General features: G+C 47.4%; 4 protein-coding genes across 4 annotated transcripts; 3 read left to right on the top strand and 1 right to left on the bottom strand.

Annotated features, from left to right (window-relative positions):
• Nucleotides 1–296: 296 nt before the first annotated feature.
• rtt106 (putative negative regulator of DNA transposition (Rtt106)) lies at nucleotides 297–1,903 on the top strand (the record flags this gene model as incomplete). The annotated part of the gene is made up of 4 exons (XM_057276931.1): nucleotides 297–399; nucleotides 486–830; nucleotides 895–1,251; nucleotides 1,344–1,903. The coding sequence occupies 4 exons, from the start codon at nucleotides 297–299 to the stop codon at nucleotides 1,901–1,903; spliced, it is 1,365 nt and encodes a 454-aa protein (XP_057136541.1).
• Nucleotides 1,904–3,309: 1,406 nt separating this feature from the next.
• N7471_004211 (casein kinase I) lies at nucleotides 3,310–4,861 on the top strand (the record flags this gene model as incomplete). Its single annotated transcript, XM_057276930.1, has 5 exons — nucleotides 3,310–3,438; nucleotides 3,493–3,562; nucleotides 3,618–3,766; nucleotides 3,820–4,225; nucleotides 4,281–4,861. The coding sequence occupies 5 exons, from the start codon at nucleotides 3,310–3,312 to the stop codon at nucleotides 4,859–4,861; spliced, it is 1,335 nt and encodes a 444-aa protein (XP_057136540.1).
• An 8,566-nt stretch (nucleotides 4,862–13,427) lies between these two features.
• Nucleotides 13,428–14,498, top strand: N7471_004210 (regulator of G-protein signaling domain-containing protein; the record flags this gene model as incomplete). The annotated part of the gene is made up of 1 exon (XM_057276929.1): nucleotides 13,428–14,498. The coding sequence occupies one exon, from the start codon at nucleotides 13,428–13,430 to the stop codon at nucleotides 14,496–14,498; it is 1,071 nt and encodes a 356-aa protein (XP_057136539.1).
• Nucleotides 14,499–15,641: 1,143 nt separating this feature from the next.
• Nucleotides 15,642–17,960, bottom strand: N7471_004209 (RUS1 family protein; the record flags this gene model as incomplete). The annotated part of the gene is made up of 7 exons (XM_057276928.1): nucleotides 15,642–16,436; nucleotides 16,540–16,584; nucleotides 16,667–17,007; nucleotides 17,091–17,190; nucleotides 17,286–17,298; nucleotides 17,372–17,481; nucleotides 17,817–17,960. The coding sequence occupies 7 exons, from the start codon at nucleotides 17,958–17,960 to the stop codon at nucleotides 15,642–15,644; spliced, it is 1,548 nt and encodes a 515-aa protein (XP_057136538.1).
• Nucleotides 17,961–18,568: the final 608 nt, after the last annotated feature.

Below are 18,568 nucleotides of genomic sequence, written 5' to 3'. Positions count from 1 at the left end.
AGGAGGAGGATGAGGTTTTTTTCCCTGTAGCATTGTGTACACACACCACTGTATTCTAGTATGGAGCTTTGTATTCACTCATATATCTATTTCTTGATAAATTTATTTCGGATTTGTATCATTTAAATTCATAAAGTACGTAGATATCCGTACTCCGTACCTGATCCCAAGTTAGGGTTCCAGTACCAATGCGGATACTTCGGGTCCACTCTTACGTTCATCCATCCCCCAATTCTCCGACTAACCTGCATCTCCCTGCACTGCTGTTCTCTTGAACCAAAGCAGTCGCAAAAAACATGGCATTTGCCTCGATTAATTCTACGGGCGCGCCCATCGCCGCCATCGAGGAGGCATTTGCGACGGAACCCTTGCTGAAGAAGCGCGTCTACGATGCGATCGGTGCGTAGTTAACAGCGCACCCACGTCCCCATTCGATGACCCCGTCGACCTCCTGCTGACCGTCGCCAATGGGTTTTATCGTTTAGGCACAACACCGCAGCACAAACCTCTACTCGAAGATCTTGCGAAATATACCTCCAGCCTGCTGGCCAGGACTGCCAACACTACCCTCCCTTCGCGGCCCCCAGTCGCTGATGAGCCTGCCGCTAAAAAGCGCAAGCTTCAGAATGGAGACTCCGGGGAGACTGCGCAGGCGTCAGTCAACCTGAAAGATGCCAATGCGCCAGTTCAGTATTATGTTCAAGATGTTTCGTTTTCTACGCCGCAGAGGAAGAAGCTTACACTCGAGATCACTGCTGGACATAAGTATCTTCGGGCAAGGAATCAAGCTACGAAAGAGATTGAATTCGGTGTTTCTATGGACAAGATTCGTGAGTTTAAACCGGAAAAAATTATTTTAAGAGGAGTTGCTAACATGACCTATTACTAAATTAGGCCATGCCCTCTGTCTTCCTGTGCCCGAGAAGACACAGAAACAGTTCAATTTTTGTATCATTCCCGAGTACGCCGACGGTATCACACCCCCGCCCGAGGGAACAGCAGCCTCTGAAGCTATGGTGTTTACGATAGCCGATGGGCCAGCCAAGGCTGCATTCTCAGGAAATGAGGAGCAGCTTGGCCACGGTCCCGGTGAATCGGCCGAGGCATTTATTCGCAAAATTCTGAATGAGAACATGCCTCACACCAATGTTGTGCGCCCCGATGATAAACAGTTTGTCAGTGCCATGCCTGAGGCGCACCGAAAGGGCGAGAAAGCATACCATGTCAAGGCATTCCGCGGTAGCAAAGAAGGTATGTTATAATCCCTATCACCATTTTACTAGAAGCCATTGTGGTTTTAGTTTTTAGTCTCGATCATTCTAACATACTTTGGCTTGCGCTAGGCTACCTCTTCCTTCTTTCTACGGGTATCTTATTCGCATTCAAGAAACCGCTTCTGTTTTTTTCATTTGCTACCGTTGACTCTGTCTCGTATACATCCGTTCTCCAGCGGACGTTCAATCTCAATGTCATGGCTCGCCCGGCGAATGGATCCGAAGAAGACATTCAGGAATTCGAATTTTCGATGATTGACCAAGACAATTTCTCCGGGATCGATACTTACATCAAACGACATGGTCTCCAAGATGCTAGTCTCGCAGAGGCGCGGCGCGCCAAGGTCTACAATGTCAATAAAGCCGGCGGAGAGGACGCAACGGCACCCACCGCTGAGGCAGCGGGCGAAGATGAAAGCGAGCTCCAGAAAGCCCAGCGGGAGCTTGAAGACCAAGAGGATGAAGAAGAGGAAGACTACAACCCCGACAGTGACGATAGTGAAGGCAGCGGGTCCAGCAGTGAAGAAGATGAGGATGGGGACGACGAGAATGCCGGCCAGGACAGTGATGAAGACATGGTTGAGAATGAACTTGGGAGCGAAGTTGAGGACATTCCCGAAGACCATTAGGACCCAATCAATACGGAGCCGTTTGTCACGATATCTGCTATAATGTAATGATACTACCTCGGTAGGAATAGATTCCATGAACGCTTGCGATTTGTATAGTCGGGCTATCTGGTCGACATGTCATATCGAGTGCTGGAGACCTAGACATATCATATACTAGGTTGTACCTTAGGTTGTACATTCGTACAATATGTACTACTAGTTAGTATGTACTTTATAGAGTTAATTTTGTAGTGATCGACGATTGAAGACCGGGTTCCTGCCAAGACGGTAATATTACCTGATTAACTGCATTCCAGACCGATTTCAGACGGGAACTCCCCTGAAAGAAAAAAAAAAGAATCGGCCTTACGCTGTTCTGGCTCAACCCCCGGTTCTGATACCTTTCTCCAAAAAAAAAATCATGTGTCCCTACTCATGAAGGTAGCCCATACAACATAGTTACATACTTTCCCTGATATTTTCGGTGCCTGGTTAATGCAGCCCTGGAGGTTGAGCCGCCTCGGAAGCGCCGAGGAGGTCTGACCTAGGTAGCTAGGTACAAGATAGGAATATTCCAGAGTGGCCAATTTGGTGGCTTTTCCTCAGTAATCTCAAAATTTCTTTGAATAAGGCCTTTTAATATGAGTAGTAGAGAACAACGAAGGCGCCTCTCATAGGTCTCAGAGAAGATTTCCCATTTCCCAACCCCAAAATTACCATACAGTCACTGTACACTCGTGACCGCCAGTTCCTGCGCCCACCCCCAGGGCGTCTTTTACCAATACGCACCCAATACCCTCCGCTCCCTGTCTCTCTCTCTCTCCCCTAGAGTGTTGCACCTTCCCTTTCTCTTCTCCATCTCCCCCTTCTCAGGTCCTCTGGTATTCCTTTGAACCACTGCTCAGTGCGGCTCGTACTCGCAGTAGGTCGAAGAACCCTCTGTGTTTTGTTTTCCCCTTTTTTACCCTTTTCTTTGGCTTCTCTACAACGTCCCCCGGCTTCAACCCCAGCTCGTCACTTCCGACCGTCAAAAAAAGGACCCACGAACGCCTCAATTATTGCTCAGCGCTGCCAATTCCGCCTGTATTTGGTTGTTCCGGCTTTATACGTCCCCACGTCCCTTTGATCTTGTCCCGATTGCACATTCCATCTGTCGCCCTGTCTCCTTTCATCGCCGTCACTGGTACATCGGCTATTGGGCGAATAGATCCCATTGACCCTGTTAGAGCTGCTTCGGTCGGAAAAAATAGAGGTCATTGTGATGTATGTGACCAGACTCTTTGATATCGCTTTCATTGTTGCCCGACCTCGTTTGTGCTGACTGCGCCCAGTGATAGTATCAATCACGTGTCTACGTCCCTGAAGCCATTTCCCCGTGATCCAAGGTTTCCTCTCCGTGGGTTAAAATCCTTAATCCCGAATCCATGGCCTCCTCGTCGTCAAACGTAGTGGGTGTCCACTACCGTGTGGGCAAGAAGATCGGTGAAGGTTCCTTTGGTGTTATCTTTGAGGGCACCAACCTCCTGAACAACCAGCAGGTCGCCATCAAGTTTGTATGTTCCCCTTGCCCTTCGTCGCGGCGAGCCCCCTGGCTAACCTGACACCAGGAACCCCGGAAAAGTGATGCACCCCAACTCCGCGATGAGTACCGGACATACAAGATTCTGGTTGGATGCCGTAAGTATCCCAGATCTAGGGAGATATGATGTGCGCTCTTCTAACTTCATGTCAGCTGGCATTCCCAATGTCTACTATTTCGGACAGGAGGGTCTGCACAACATCCTCGTTATCGATCTTCTCGGTCCTTCTCTGGAGGATCTTTTCGATCACTGCAACCGCCGCTTCTCCACAAAGACTGTTGTAATGGTAGCCAAGCAGATGGTGCGTTTTTCCTGCTTGAAATTGCAAGATGATCCATGGCTAACTGTGACTAGCTTTCGCGCGTTCAAACGATTCACGAGAAGAACCTCATCTACCGAGATATCAAGCCAGACAACTTCCTTATTGGCCGGCCATCAACCAAGGCTGCCAACGTTATCCACGTGGTTGATTTCGGTATGGCCAAGCAATACCGCGATCCCAAGACCAAGCAACACATCCCTTACCGCGAGCGTAAATCCTTGTCTGGCACTGCTCGTTACATGAGTATCAACACACATCTGGGCCGTGAGCAATCTCGACGTGATGACCTGGAAGCCCTCGGACATGTCTTCATGTACTTCTTGAGGGGTGGCCTTCCCTGGCAGGGCCTAAAGGCTGCTACCAACAAGCAGAAATACGAGAAGATTGGCGAGAAGAAGCAAACGACGGCAATCAAGGACCTCTGCGAGACCTATCCAGGTATGTTATCCCACTCTTGTGCATATCCATAATCATCTGCTAATCACTTCGCCAGAAGAATTCAACAAGTACTTGAGCTACGTGCGCAACCTTGGTTTCGAGGACACTCCTGACTACGATTATCTCCGTGATATCTTGACACAAGCTCTCAAGAACGCCGGCGAGGTGGAGGATGGTGAGTACGACTGGATGAAACTCAACAACGGACGGGGCTGGGACTACAAGTCCTACTCATCTCAGTCGCATCTCCACAATCAGCACCAGGGCACGTCCGGTCGCGACCTGCATTCAAGAGAGCTCCGCAACAGCCAACGTCCCGGGGTGACAGCCGACCGTTTAAACGCCGCGCAGCCCCCGCCTCCTTCTCCAGCCAAAGTTGGAGCTGGAAAGACGCGCGATCGCCCAAGCGCCAGCGGCATGCCTCCCAAACGCCAGAGCGCGGGGGTGGAAACATCGACTCCGGCCGCGTCAACCCAGGCACAGTTTCAAAACTCCAATGCCCATCTCTCCGGTCGCAACGGAAGTCCAGGGAACCCGGCGCTGAGTAACCAACAGCCCCTTGGTGCCCCAGGCACCCCTGACTCGCCGCCCACTTTCTCGCAGAAGTTGATGAAGGCTCTGTGCTGCGGTAGGTGATTCGGCTGTATTGCATCACTTGAGCGCCCAGCTCATCTCAGGATCCAGGTTGAATTCCAGTCAAATGAAGCGATGGCGCATTTAGACCTGCCGCGCCACGCTTTCGCCTCTGCTTCCTGCCCTTCATGTCAGAAAATGGCCTAAGGAGGTCTGCATGGGATTTCTTTTTTTTTTTGTTCTTGTTTACTTTCACCTCTCGCTCCTTTCTTGCCTTGTGTTCAAGTGGTTAGCGCCGCTTCGCCGAGCAAGAATCGTGCTTCTCGGCCTATATCACCTTCTGGCCATACTCTTTTTGTCCCATTCGATCCTTCAGCCTATACATTTGACTGTGGGTAGGAACAACCTTTCTCTCGTTGATGTTACGTCTCATCACTCTTTCATGGTGCTACGACTCGGAACGGCGAACTTGTGAGAGTTTTGTCTTTTGTTTTCGATTTCACTTCCTCGTCTCGTCACTATATCCGACGTGCACCGTTTAATATCAACCATTGGTCCTTCAAATGGGCAGGTACTCATCGGTTGATCCTCCGATGCCATTGATTCGCGGCGCGCCGCCCTGGGACCTTGTTTCTTGCGCTGGCTCGGGAGACAAACAACTTGGATCAATGGCTTCAACCCCCGCACGAGAATTGGCAAGGCTCAATGACACAAATCCGCCCTAGGGATGAACCGAACTGCGAGAGAGACAATCCGAATCGATTGATCTTGGGCGATGCTTGTCCGTGTCTCTGGTATACATCTCTCAATCTCATTTCGTCCTGTTCATCAACTGGACAAGCACACCAGACAACTCTCGTTTCTATTTCGGTGCTTCATTTCCTCCGGTCCGTCTACCATGGTCTTGTCATTCTTGTTATTTTCTCCCATCCTGTGTGCATTCGGGGGAACAAAATCCTTTCCACTGCGTGGTCTTCATTATTGCATGCAGAACCTGGAAGAAGAGCATGTTGCATATATCCCCGTCCTTTTCCGCGTTCCCTTTCCCCATCAACCGCCTGCTCTGCCCCTTTGATTGTTCCAAAGATCTATTGTCCATGTCTATAATCGTCTTTTGTTGTTTTTTCTTTCTTGCTCTGTTTCAGAAGCGAGTTTTTGTTACTGGTAGGTATAAGATAGCATTCTCCTTTTTTCATTTGGTTTGTCCTTACAAGTCTTCTACAGTTATTCGTACGGCGTATATAAATAATTCCTGTAATAAGAGCTGTTGCATTTTTATATCCTCTCTTCTTAGTCTAGCCCACCTAGGTAGCAATATGGATACATAGTTGGGTGGTATCATTTGCTTTGTATTTGTCGGTCTGGTGGAGGATATGCCTCCCAAGGTGCTGGCACGTGGCTTGGAAATCAAATCAGTTTATATTCTTTGTCATTACCATTGCTATATACTCTGTGGGCATATACTAGACAGGAAATGGTGATCTTCTGTTGGCTTCTGTGGTAAATCAATATCCCCAGATCCTCTTGGTTATATCATGTCGACACTACGGGATTGAGAAATATGTTTCTGTAGAACAGCCATGAGTGAACAAGTGTTTAGAATTCATTTTTCGATTGCCTTGCTAGTCATAGAAAAAGATATAATTCTACACGAATCAGGTAGAGCATAGGATCCTATGTGAAGTCGAGCAATTGGAAGTACTATCCGAACAAGTCAAAACCTTTGACTTTGTTAAGCTATGTATATCCCACTGTTGCCACAGTTGTATCACCTTTTCAATACTATTGGTCCTTTCTCGACATCTTCAATCCCCGAGGTTGCCACTTCTCTGCTCGCTCTGGCAATCACAAGCTTTCGGCTGGTATCTAACTGACAACATTGTGTGCAGCCACACTACTCCGTAGTCATTCTGCAGCTCTACATGACACGCTAATGCAAGGATCACCAGTCCGTGGCATGTCATAGCATGACGTATGTCACCCAACGGAGTAACCTCCACTAACGATGGTGGAGTAGTCCAGCGGGGATATGACATCTCCCTCCATTATGTTGTATACGCTCAAAGTAGTATGTCTCAACGACAACCCTTGCCCAATCCAGTAGTGCAGAATATGTGCATGGGAAATGTAAAGCAAAGTAACCTCAATGTCCGGCATAACCATGTTGAGACTAGCAAGAATGTCTCAATAACTATCATATGATTTCAATTGCTAACCAAAACTACAACATATGTTGTTAACATCCCGTCGATCATTGATCATCATCCCCAGACTCTGCAGAAACAGAAATAAACTCTAAAGTATCATGCCCAAAGTATCACAGACGTATCCCTTGCCCTAAAGCGTAAACACCACCGATATCAACCCCATGACCCAATGAGCAAGCTTTTTGGCACACACACAGTCCATGGATATACATATTTCCTTATCCCCCGCTCACCCCCGTACTTTACCCAGAGCCAATAACAATCGAAGATCACCACAGAGTAACCCAAGAAGGCGTTATATTATGGCGCAGTCCTAGCCCACCAACCACACCCACAGAAAGCACCTGCATGCCCAGACAATAGCAGTGAATACGGATATGCACCAGCCACCCAACCACACAGCCAAGACCCAAGAACATCCGCCAGATCCCGCAGGATCCCAATACATAAATAAGTTGTACCAAACATCGGCCATCCAGCAATAGGATAAACACCAACCCCGCTCAGGGGAGGGGATTTACTTTCGGTCAACCTTGCAGAACAACCTTGGAATTCAGATCCCCGACAGGGCAGCGAGTCAGATTAGAGTACCGGGGGTTTCATAGGGTCATGGCTGTAATTTGTAATGTATAATATGTACTCCGTACATAGTGTAATAGGTGTTTTTAGCAATAGTGTCCACGGGTGAGAGTGCTAATGCATATTTCCCCGCATTTATCTCCTTCCCCGCTTGGCGATTTGGTCTTGGCGTGGCTGAAGCTAGGCAGAGGAGTTTCTTTTTTTTTCTTTTCTTTTCTTTTCTTTTTTCCCCTTTTCTTTGCTTTTTTGGGGTGCATGGGTGCGCGTGGATGGGCTGAGGGCTTTCTGCGGGGATGGGCTGGTTCTGCTGCGTGCGGATTGGTTGTGTGTGTTTGGGATTGGGTGCTGGGCTGGGGAGGAGTGTTGTTATTGGTTTCGAACTGAGCTTGAGTTTGAGCTTGGGCTTGGTTGGCTTGGGTTATTGACAGGGGGGTTTGTTTTTGGGTGCTCAATGCTTAGGATATTGGACTTGAGTACCTCCGTAGTCTCGTATATATGCGATAAGGGAAGAGAGGTTGGTGGTACTTTGGTACTATTAGGGCTGTTTAATTGCACGTTATTATTAGACTATAATGTACATGGATTGTTTGAGCTATTGAATTCCTGCGTGATAGTGAATATCGTTATAGAAATTACATAGGTACGTCGGGGAAAAGGCCGATGCTGTACGGGATCGACTTGCCCATAACACACCATCTCTACAACATATATGTTGTATTGATTGTATACATTGACGGAAGCCACAATCCAGTCTAACTATGGACATTTAAATTGGCTACTGACACAATGGTATCTTGTAGGCCAACCCAGGCGCGTAATATGAAACAGCTTCCACGGTCGGATTCCCTATCTACACAGTAAGCACGGCATACTCCCGAGGTCCGTAGGTACTCCGTACACTCCGGAGACCGGAGTGCATATCAAGCAACCGAATACCCGAATACTCCGTGAATTGTATAAATATTTAGGTATAAAGCCGCTTATCTTATAGTGCTCGTGACTAACACGAAAGTCACAACTATCCGTGGTTGAGAGCCCAAAAAAAAACCAGAAATCAAAGAGAAATGACCTTTAGCGCCCAAGGTGATAAGACAAGTCTAGACTAAACTAGTCAAATTGATTCCCCACAGTCTGAGAGAAACATCCTTTCCCATATCTGGCGATAAATAAATTACCCTTACAATATCCAAGGAGGTGTTTCACGTAGCGCTGGGAGCAAAGAGTCCAGAATCATCACAACAGCCCCCAATCGAGCTCAGATCTGAAACGAGTCTAGGGTCGATCTCGATCGTTCTTTTGCTGCTAATTCAGTATTAATTAGACTATCATATGTTGTCGTATTTTTTTCCTTCTTAGACTCCGTCTAAAATCAAGATTTCAGTTGAAACAGTGGAGAAAAATGAGGTCATTCGCGGCATCTGCCGTCTGATCGACTACGCTGTGCTGTTTTGGGTATCCGGTTGGCTTTTTCTTGTATTTTAGCTCTGTTAGTTCTCTTGGTTCTGTTAGCTTTGTTTATCTTCCAATGTTTTTTTTTCGTGTTAAGTCAAGCTAGAAGGGGTTGTGGAGGCGTCCCACTGGTCTGGAACAGGGTTATATATTGCTTCTCTCCCAAATCAGAGATCATCCCGTGCGGATCTGCAATCTTCTTCTTGGATGCTACTTTCTTCCTTTGCGACTGGCTCGACTGGTTATGATATTTCTCGGTCGGCAATTTCTATTCCTGTTATTACTCTGATCCCTGCCATCATTACTCCATTTTACTCGGCTGCACATCATCACATCACTGAGAGACATTGCAGGCTAAAATTGAAGGTTTCAGGGGTAGATCCGGGGGGCGTGTTGCTTGGTTGATTAAATTTTCTCCTTGCTTAGCTTGTGTTTAACTATAGCTTGGCTATCACTTTGTTTTTACTATATCGTATAACGTAGTTATATTACATCAAATACGTGATATAATTGTAATTATACAGAAGCTATCGGCTGGAAAGACCGAGAAATAGTCAGAACCTTGTGTATACAACATAGCAAACTAACCAAGACACCCAGGATGATCGATATGGCACTATCGTCAAGGATCGTGCAGGTACTAATGTCGGCGTCAATGCACGAGTTCAATAACGACCATAACACCCCTGTCCACCCCCTCATTCTAGTGACGAAAAACGGGCATGTCTAGGTGCTACAGCAAACAATATCCTGGTGATCCTGGTGACAATCCTTGAAGCCATCTGCAGAGATATGACATAAGAATGTATGTGCTATGTGCCACAATCTGTCCTCCACAAGCTTAAGGAACCGGAATGCGCCGAATACCCCATACACGCGAGAAAAGAAAAAAAAAGAAAAAGCAAGGGAAAGCAAGGGAAAGAACACGAAAGAAGGAAAATAAAAAGCCTCAACCCCCTTCCCACTAGTAAAATAATTCCCCGCCAGGATTAGGACCTACAGTAGCGCCTTAATGGAAATGTACCCCATACATAAACACACAGCAAGACACGATCCATAAAAAAAAAAACAAAAAAGGAAGAGTCACATATGTTGTATATCCACTTTCTCGCTAAACGGGAAACCCATTGTTCTAGATTCATTCAATGCTGGCACGCTAGGAAGAACAAACGGGGAGAACGTAGCCAGCGCAGCCACAGCAAGGGCGCGCCGTGATCCCGTGCGCGCCGATGTGGGGGTGTTGTCCTTGTCTTGGACATTGGGGAATGGGGAAAAATTGTGGATCTCATTTTTCTTTTTAACTTAGGAAAGGTTCGAATATCGAATATTGGCGGTTTTGGGGGCTTTGTGGCCTTGGGGGTGGATATCTCATGCAGCGCTTGTATCCCTGTCCCTTGCTAAATACGGGCTTACGGGTTTGCTTTCGCTGCGTGGGCGTGGTAGGTGGGCTCCGTGGTTGGATCTAACTTGGTCTTTGCTAGGCGCGTGGGCTGTGATTTGCGTGGTTTTCTGGGGGTGATAGCTACGGTAATTGCGTGCTGTGTTATCGCGCTGAGGTGTTATTGGGATTGGCGTGTTGTCTTGCTGCGCGCTTTTGCTTTTTGCTGCATTGCATTGCAACGTATATGAATGCCGCTGGTCGGTTTACCTATCTATCTGCATGCTGTAGGTGTATACTGTACTCCGTATGTGTTTCTCTTGTTCCATTGTACGACATATTTTATATCGCACGCCATTTGACAGTTCCTCTAACGGTCTGTGCCCCGATTGAATTTGTTAGTTGCATAAAGCAAAAAAAAGGATTGACGGTTTTGCTATCTGACCGTCCATGTTGCAATAATAGTTGGTGCTACTGTTAGTCTGGACCTTGAGATGGACTCAGTAGTGGCAAGTAATAACGATGATCTAGTCTTTCCTTTGCCTCTCCATAACCCAATTAATATCTATTAAATTAATATCTTATCTTCGATGTTCCTCGCTCATGCGATCTAGACGTGCAAATGGCGTTGATATGCTTTTGACCTGTCAAACCCAAATGTTAATGATGGGCGAACCATGTTCAACAATAACCTTATGCTGAGCCCAGAGCGTTCGAGCAGAAAGGTCTATGACTCGATCTATTGTTTGAATCATGTCAACTCGAGTACTCTGTATAGATACTAGAATTCTTCTTATTCATGTTGTATACGGTGAGAAGATGAGAAGAAGTGGATCTATGAGACCGGAGGTCCCTGAAGCCTCCGAACAGATATCTCCAGCTCCCAAGTCTTGGCACTCGGTTTCAATCGGCAGTATCACCCACTTTTATGTGTTTGATGTGGTATATCGCAATGTAGCCCATTGATTTCGGCCGAACACTGTACTCCATCTCGGATAAACTACCTATGTAAGTCAACGATCTCCATGTCAACTGTGAGGGATGGTGTGGGCTTGGCATGCGTGGAAATGCGTATGCGTTCTACAATATTGAGTAGTGGGTAGACTCGGGAGACAAACAGAGCATGAATCATTAATAGTGGCGACATCCGGATAAAAAAGAAAAAAACTCTGATTCCACTGGTGACTGAGTGTGGAACTTGAGTCCGTTCAGGGGGTTAAGATCAATTTTCTTATATTAATGTCTTATTCTTTTTGTCTTTTTCAGGATTTACGGATGTGGCGATCGAGTGGATAGGCAGGACTAGAGTGCTTCGACGGGGTTTTCTAGAATTCTAGAAGGTCTGGGCAGTTCCGGCTGCGGTCTCACTGGTTATGTATTCTTTTGGGGATACAGTCCCTAAGCAGTTTATATTTTATGTATACAATATAGAGTTGCATTGAATTGAAAAATTCTGTCTACTCACTCTAGACTCAACGTACTATTCCTATTTTCATAGTTTATTCCAAGGTTGTTCGGGTGTCTAACTATGTACCATCTTTTGCCTCCACCGAATCAATCCCAGAATTTTTCTTTCATACGTTGTACGTTGTACGGTTGTACCTTGCCGAATCCCTGTGAATTCCACATACGCGTCCACGAGTCCCGAGTATGTTCTATTAATTATAGAGAGACATCAAGACAAGCTTGTGTGACATTCCAGTGTGGTACAAATGATCCTCAGGACCGGGTTTAGAATGATCGGCAGGGCCATATTGGCATCGAACACAAGCCCTAACTAGTGGGCCGATATTATATTATTTGATATGTTTGAGTTTCCAAGGTTAACTGATCAAGGTGACAGGGAGGTTTTAGATGACGTGCAAGACAAAGCAACCTTGGGAAGAGTGAGTACCCTCGATGCAAGGGAGGGAATGCTGTGACACGGCCTTATCGTGTATTTTATTGGTATTGGTCTGGTCATTCTTGAGTTATAATACCACAGAACCGTGGGTCGAAGATTGACATTCCAGTCTCGGATGGCGTGCTAGCGGCCGGGAGATAAGAGGCTATCGTGAATTAGGAAATAGATGTAGGAGGAATTAGTAACTATATGGACATATGCATTGTACGGAGTACTCCGTAGAACAGTAGAAAATGTATGTTGAATCATGGAAGAAGAGTTCCTCGTGTTCCATGGTGGAGTTCAGGGGAACGAAAATCCAAACTCGCCACGTTGGGCGCACTGGTCGTTTTTTTTTTCTTTTTCCAGAACCCGTGGAAGCTTACACGTATGACTTCTGGAAGGATTGTGGAGTGATCAAAACAAGGATGGACTTCCAGACACATGTAGGTATACCTTACATAATACTTAGTCTGGAGATGCTCTAATATTCACATTTTAATCTCGACAGAAGACTGTCGTACTCTATGGAGTACTCTGTACATTTTCCAAGTATCCCTTGCAGATCTTAGGCGCTTGTTCAAACGTGAGAGTTCAGCGTGTCGCCACAATAAGACAAAAGTGAAAACCAATCAGAAAAATTCCATAAAGAAAAATACTGAAATAAATCGAATTAAGAAATAGAAAAGAGAAAAAAGAGAAAAAGAGAAGAAGAAAACGGAAAAGAAAAGGGAAAAAGAAAAAAACAATTATGACATCTTATCGAAAGAAGACCCCACTTGGGCGCAGAAACTAGTTTAGCGTCCCCATCTAGGTCCACCAGAGTCTACTGAGGTGGCCCCCCCGTTACCATTACCCAAGGTATCGTCATGAATAAACGATTCCAGAATCCGCCTGCCCTTTTTATTCTTCTTCTTTACTGCTTGGATTTCCGGTCTTTTTTTCCACCTGATTATCTCATTTTATATCATACGTGGACTATATACTACTCTCTCTCATTTCTCTTTGCAGTCCCTATATGCCTGTATCCCAATAACCCGCCGCTCTTTTAACAAGCTGGAGCCTCGTCCCACAAGCAGGGGACGGCCGGTGAGAAAAAAGCCGATTAAGGGTCCCCGACGCACACTCTACGCTATGCTTAAAAAGAAGACATTGGCTCCTTCCCTCTTCTTCCGGAACCACACTCCTACCGCAACCCCCGAATTGTCCCCCACCTCCTCAGACAGCGACTCCGAAGAGGATATGGAATCATCTGGCTCCCGGCCGGTCAGCCTGGCCACCTCGTCGGGGGCCTTTTCCATGCGCCCGACGCTCAATGAGGTGCTGGCCAACATTGCTCCTCCCCCATACACGTTGAGCGCCTTCATGGCCTACCTCTCCCAGAATCATTGTCTCGAAACCTTGGAATTCACCATGGAGGCCAACCGATACCGGGATTCCTACTACGCTCTGGCCGAACGACTCGGTCCCGCCGCTTTGGAATCGGAATGCCCCGAAACACAGCACCTGCGAATGCTCTGGAAACGCCTATTGACCGCATACATCTTCCCGGGGTCGCCGCGCGAGATCAACCTGTCGAGCGAAGTCCGAGACGCACTCCTGCAGTACAAGAATGTGCCTGCGCCGCCCGTGCCTCAGACGTTAGATTCCGCCGTAAAGCGCATCCACGACTTGATGGAGGAATCCATCTTCCTCCCCTTCGTTAATAGTCACACCACCTCCCCCTCCATGGGGCCCTCCGAACCCTTCATGGGGCCCGACGACTTCATGAGTCTATCTTCGACGAGCCTGGACGAGCACCCGGTGAAAAGGGTCCGGTCGCGCGTGTCGAAGCGCATCTCCCCGCAGTCGTCTACCAAGGATCTTCCCGCAACGGGTCACAGCCGCTCAACCATGTCCCTCGGCGCTATGCATGCCATCGGCAAACGCACTTCCGGCGCCCTGGTCAGCACCAGCGGCGAGTCGGCTTGCGTGTCTCTGACCGATGACTCTGGCTCCCCGCAGTCTAGTCCTACCGCCGAGGAGCCTATGACGCCGCCCAGCACCCCGCCTGCCAGCGAGCCGCATCTGCTCATCCAAAGCCCCAAACTTCGCACCGAGAACCCTTGGAAGAAGATGGGTATGAAGCTTGGCTTCAAGAAGCGTTCCACTGGAGGCAGCAGCGGTGGCGCTCGTGATCCTAAGATTATTGGTCTTGACGACTAATTGTCTTCTCTTTCCTCCCTTTTTCATCCCGACTTTTGTCGACATACAAAACCTACAAACCACACCCTTTTTGTCTCCTGACTCACGACAACTACGAACCCCGCAACGACACCTCTCATCTCAACACACACTTGCATGAAATACCGAAATGCATCATCCCACGACTTCATTCTAGCCTTTGTCGAGCGTTTATATTGGCGGTGTATGAGAGCACGACGCATTGAAAGCATATGAAACCGGCGTTTTCTTTGTTTATTTTTTTTTCTTTCTTACTGGATGTCTCCGGCTGAGCATCCTCGTTTTCCAACTTCACTTGTCACATTTTTATGTTTTTTTTTTTTTTTTTGGCGGATGGCATCACGGGAAAAGAAACCCCATATATATCATATCATGTTCTCATCTATAGATTGGATAGAGGACCTGATGGCTTTTCAGGTCCTCTGGACACGGCGTTTTTGTCGAGACATTGTCTTGATCTCTCATCATCTCCCACAACTGGGAATTTATTTTATTCGGAATCAATAGACTTGATACCCCTCTTCACATCACTTGCTTCTAAATAGTAAAAACCGTAAATAAAGTATAAACTGTACTTAATGTCCGTAGCCTTGAATCCTCTACGCAGACCTACTACATTAGCCATGCATTCGACCGTTGGGGCAATTCCAAACCCAACAACCAGAACTAAGACCTCAACTCTTACATTCTCAACATGTCTCAATTCAACTTGAAATAATACCCACCCGTCATCTGAGCAGGCATCCGAGTATCCTTCCTCAAACCTGAGACCAGGAGTCTTGTCTAGACCTTTCTTGATCCTCCTGGTCACACACGTCCCACACTCAGACATGGCGCCCGAGAGCCCAGGGAGACGTACATATAGACTTCCGAGGGTTGTAGTACAGATGCACACGTAACCCCTCGCAAACCCTTCGAAGATAAAATGTTCATTCAATGTGTCTTCAGCACTGCGTCGGAGGATGGGTTCTTATTCTTATTGATGTGACTTTGTTCATTACATTTACTACATGTAGTTATAGGGGTAGGTCCGAGCGGGTGGAAGATCGAAGGTAAAAGGTAAAATATAAAAGCAAAATCCGAGGATAGAGGAAGTGTAATTGTAAGTGTCAACCAATATCAATATCAAATATCAATCCTCCGTCCACCCCTCGTCTCCAAGGCCGCAATATCAACATTCCACCCGACACTACTCAGCCTGGTCAGATATCTCTCAAAGCGCGCATCCGTATTCAGCAAGACAAGCGCCTTCTCAACAACAGCGAGAACCGCATCAACATCAGAGCCCGTTGTAATCCGGCCCAGATCCCTTGCAGCCAGCAAAGCATGAGCCCACGCCTTCAACTGATGCTCAACAGCACAACCCCGTTTCAGGAGAATCGAAGCATGCCATTTCGCATTCCCTCCTGTAGCCGACGACGGCACGAGAAACATGATATAGAACTCATCCGTGAAAACAGCCGCAAGCCGCTGTAGCGGGAGGGTGCGCTGGAACGATGTACTACCTGACCCGGACCCGGAACCGGAACTGCCTAGGAAAGTAGACATGGATACACCTATCTGCGCGGATCCTAGATGTTGGGTTGTTGTATGTGTGCTCGAGTGCTGCGTCCACTGCAATGCTCCGTCTCGGTGGAAGATGCGCTCGTGTTTGGATACCTGTGCTGGTGTGAGGATTGTCCATTTCTTTTCGGATGGAGTGGACGAAGGATCGAGATCGAGACCGAGATCTAGTGCAAGACCCCTGTCTGAGCCTAGGAGGGCTGAGAAGGCGATGTTCGCGCGCTGTCGGTTTAGACTTGTCATTTGTACGGCGCGCACGGCGGCGTAGTTCATGCTTAGATGGAGGGCTAGGAGGATTAGGAGGATGAGCCAGGTTGTGCTGAAGCTGGTTATGTGGGAGATTACTACGGATCCGACCTGTGGTATTTGTGGTTGTGGTTAGGGTGGGATTCTTGCTTGGAGTTTGGCTTTGGTTCTTGATGGAGAGGGTTAGGATGGGAATGTGGATGAGGATGCTTACCAGCATGCCGAAAAGAGAAATAACAGTCTCCTGAGACGAGTCTTTCTACACAACAAAATAGATTAAGTTAGCTCTGCCTTCAATTTCCAAACGAGACGATGCATCACGGGAATTTGAAAGCACATACCGCATTAAGCTCCGCCAGATTCCCCCATTTGGCAAAATGAGCACTTAAGCTCGCCTTCGAGCTACCCCCAGCTACGCCGCATAGGGCCCTGAGGACACCGGCTGTGCTGAGGACAATCACGCGCGCCGGTCCGGCGGGAACACCCGGCGATAGACAGTCGAGGATCATGGCGATATCGTTGAAGACGTCTGCTGCTAGTCGGTAGGTTTTGCATTCTGGCTCGAGGGCTGTGCCGACGCGGTGGGCGAAGCATATCGTTGCAATGCGGCCCGATATATCCTGCAGGATATGTAGGAGCAGTGCTGATGTTGGAGAGGCGTTGGCGTTGCCGACGCCGACTCCTGTATGTTGGGTTGGGTGTTAGTTGTTCGCCTCTTGGTTTGATTTTGGTATATGGGGTTGGGCTGGGTGGTGGGATATAGACCTTGGAGGACGGCTCGGGAGGAGAGGAGGCCTGCTATTGAGCTGCAGAAGGCTTGGAGGGAGTCCTGTTTGCGGTGGGTTGCTTGCGTCAGAACTGTGTTCTAGGTGTATCTTTGATAATGCTTTTGGCATGACAGAGCAAGGTAGTTCGAGCCATGCTGTGACTGTCTCTGGCAGCTGGGGATTGGATGCTCACAAAGATTTGATATCTGGGTTTGACATTAGCATTTTTCGTAGACCAGGGATGTTTCATGTATTTCGACAGCTCCTGTCTGTACTCACGGGAGATAATCATCGCTGACACTTTGGGGGTATCCGGAGGGAAGAAAAACATCACTCAGCGAGCTGACTAGAGGCTTGGCTGACCATGATGAGGTAGATGAAGAGGAGCTCTGTTATACTCGGTCAGTTAAGATCGAAAACTTTGATATTGGTATAGCATTTGAAAGTCTTTCCGAATCATGCAATGACATTCATAATTGGAGCCAACGTATCATAAATCGAAATTCAATGAGCACAATTCATATACTAAATGCTAAACAGAGTACCTGTGTGCCAGTGAACAGATGCATTATGAAGCGATTGGCAGACATCCCAGGACATTAACTAGGATGCTGGCCTGCTAGTCGGCAAGATGAAACACCACATCTGGAATTGACTTGTTTGCGTGCCATTTCGAACATCTTGTGGAAAAAATATAATAGGAGATTAAGAAACGACTACTTACTATTACATCTACTCGGCCAGCCGGTGTCTTTGAGGAAGTGATCGAAGCGACATCTCCCGAGTAGATGTAGGTTGCAGTAGGATTTCCAGCCTCGTCTGTCTCCCGGAATGTCAGCCTATTCGTCTCGCTGATATGGGAGGTCATGTTCAATCAGACCTCGGGATGGGAAGTAGACAAGGGTTACTTGGATCGAGGTAGAGTCGGGGAGGCACGTGCCTGAGACACGTACCTATGTACCTTCCTATCCTTCATACTTAATACTCTTAGTATTAAGCCTATAGTTTAAGCCTATAGTTTAAGCCTATAGTTCCATAGCTCTATAGTCTATAGTCTATAGTCTATATTATACAGTATTATGCGTTTATTAGAAAAGCTTAGTCTTGCTTCGAGAAATTCATTTCTTCGAATAGCGCTCACAGAGCCTATGTATGTAACAAGAATCACCAGTCCTGACCACAATCTATGTATAAAACGCACACGACTCCGCTTTCTCGACATCAAGACGATACAGCTGCGTGTTGCGCATGGAAATAGAACACCGAGGAAAATCAACCACCAGCGCCGGGTACAATGAGTAAAACAAACACCGAAAGGGAAAAAAAAAGAGCGGCAAAGAATCACCGCTACAGAAAGACGTCCTTGCAAATGGCCTTCGATCATCACAAGGAACAAGGTATAAAGTGAGAGTTTTTGGTCTCGGAAACTCTCGGAACGAGTGAGCAAGCATCAGATCTGTGTCCCCAGCGACCGCG

This window comes from Penicillium samsonianum (genome assembly GCF_028829775.1).
Source record: "Penicillium samsonianum strain IBT 33392 chromosome Unknown utg000003l_segment0_segment0, whole genome shotgun sequence".
Lineage (NCBI taxonomy): Eukaryota > Fungi > Ascomycota > Eurotiomycetes > Eurotiales > Aspergillaceae > Penicillium > Penicillium samsonianum.
This window is presented reverse-complemented; position numbering and strand designations above follow the sequence as displayed.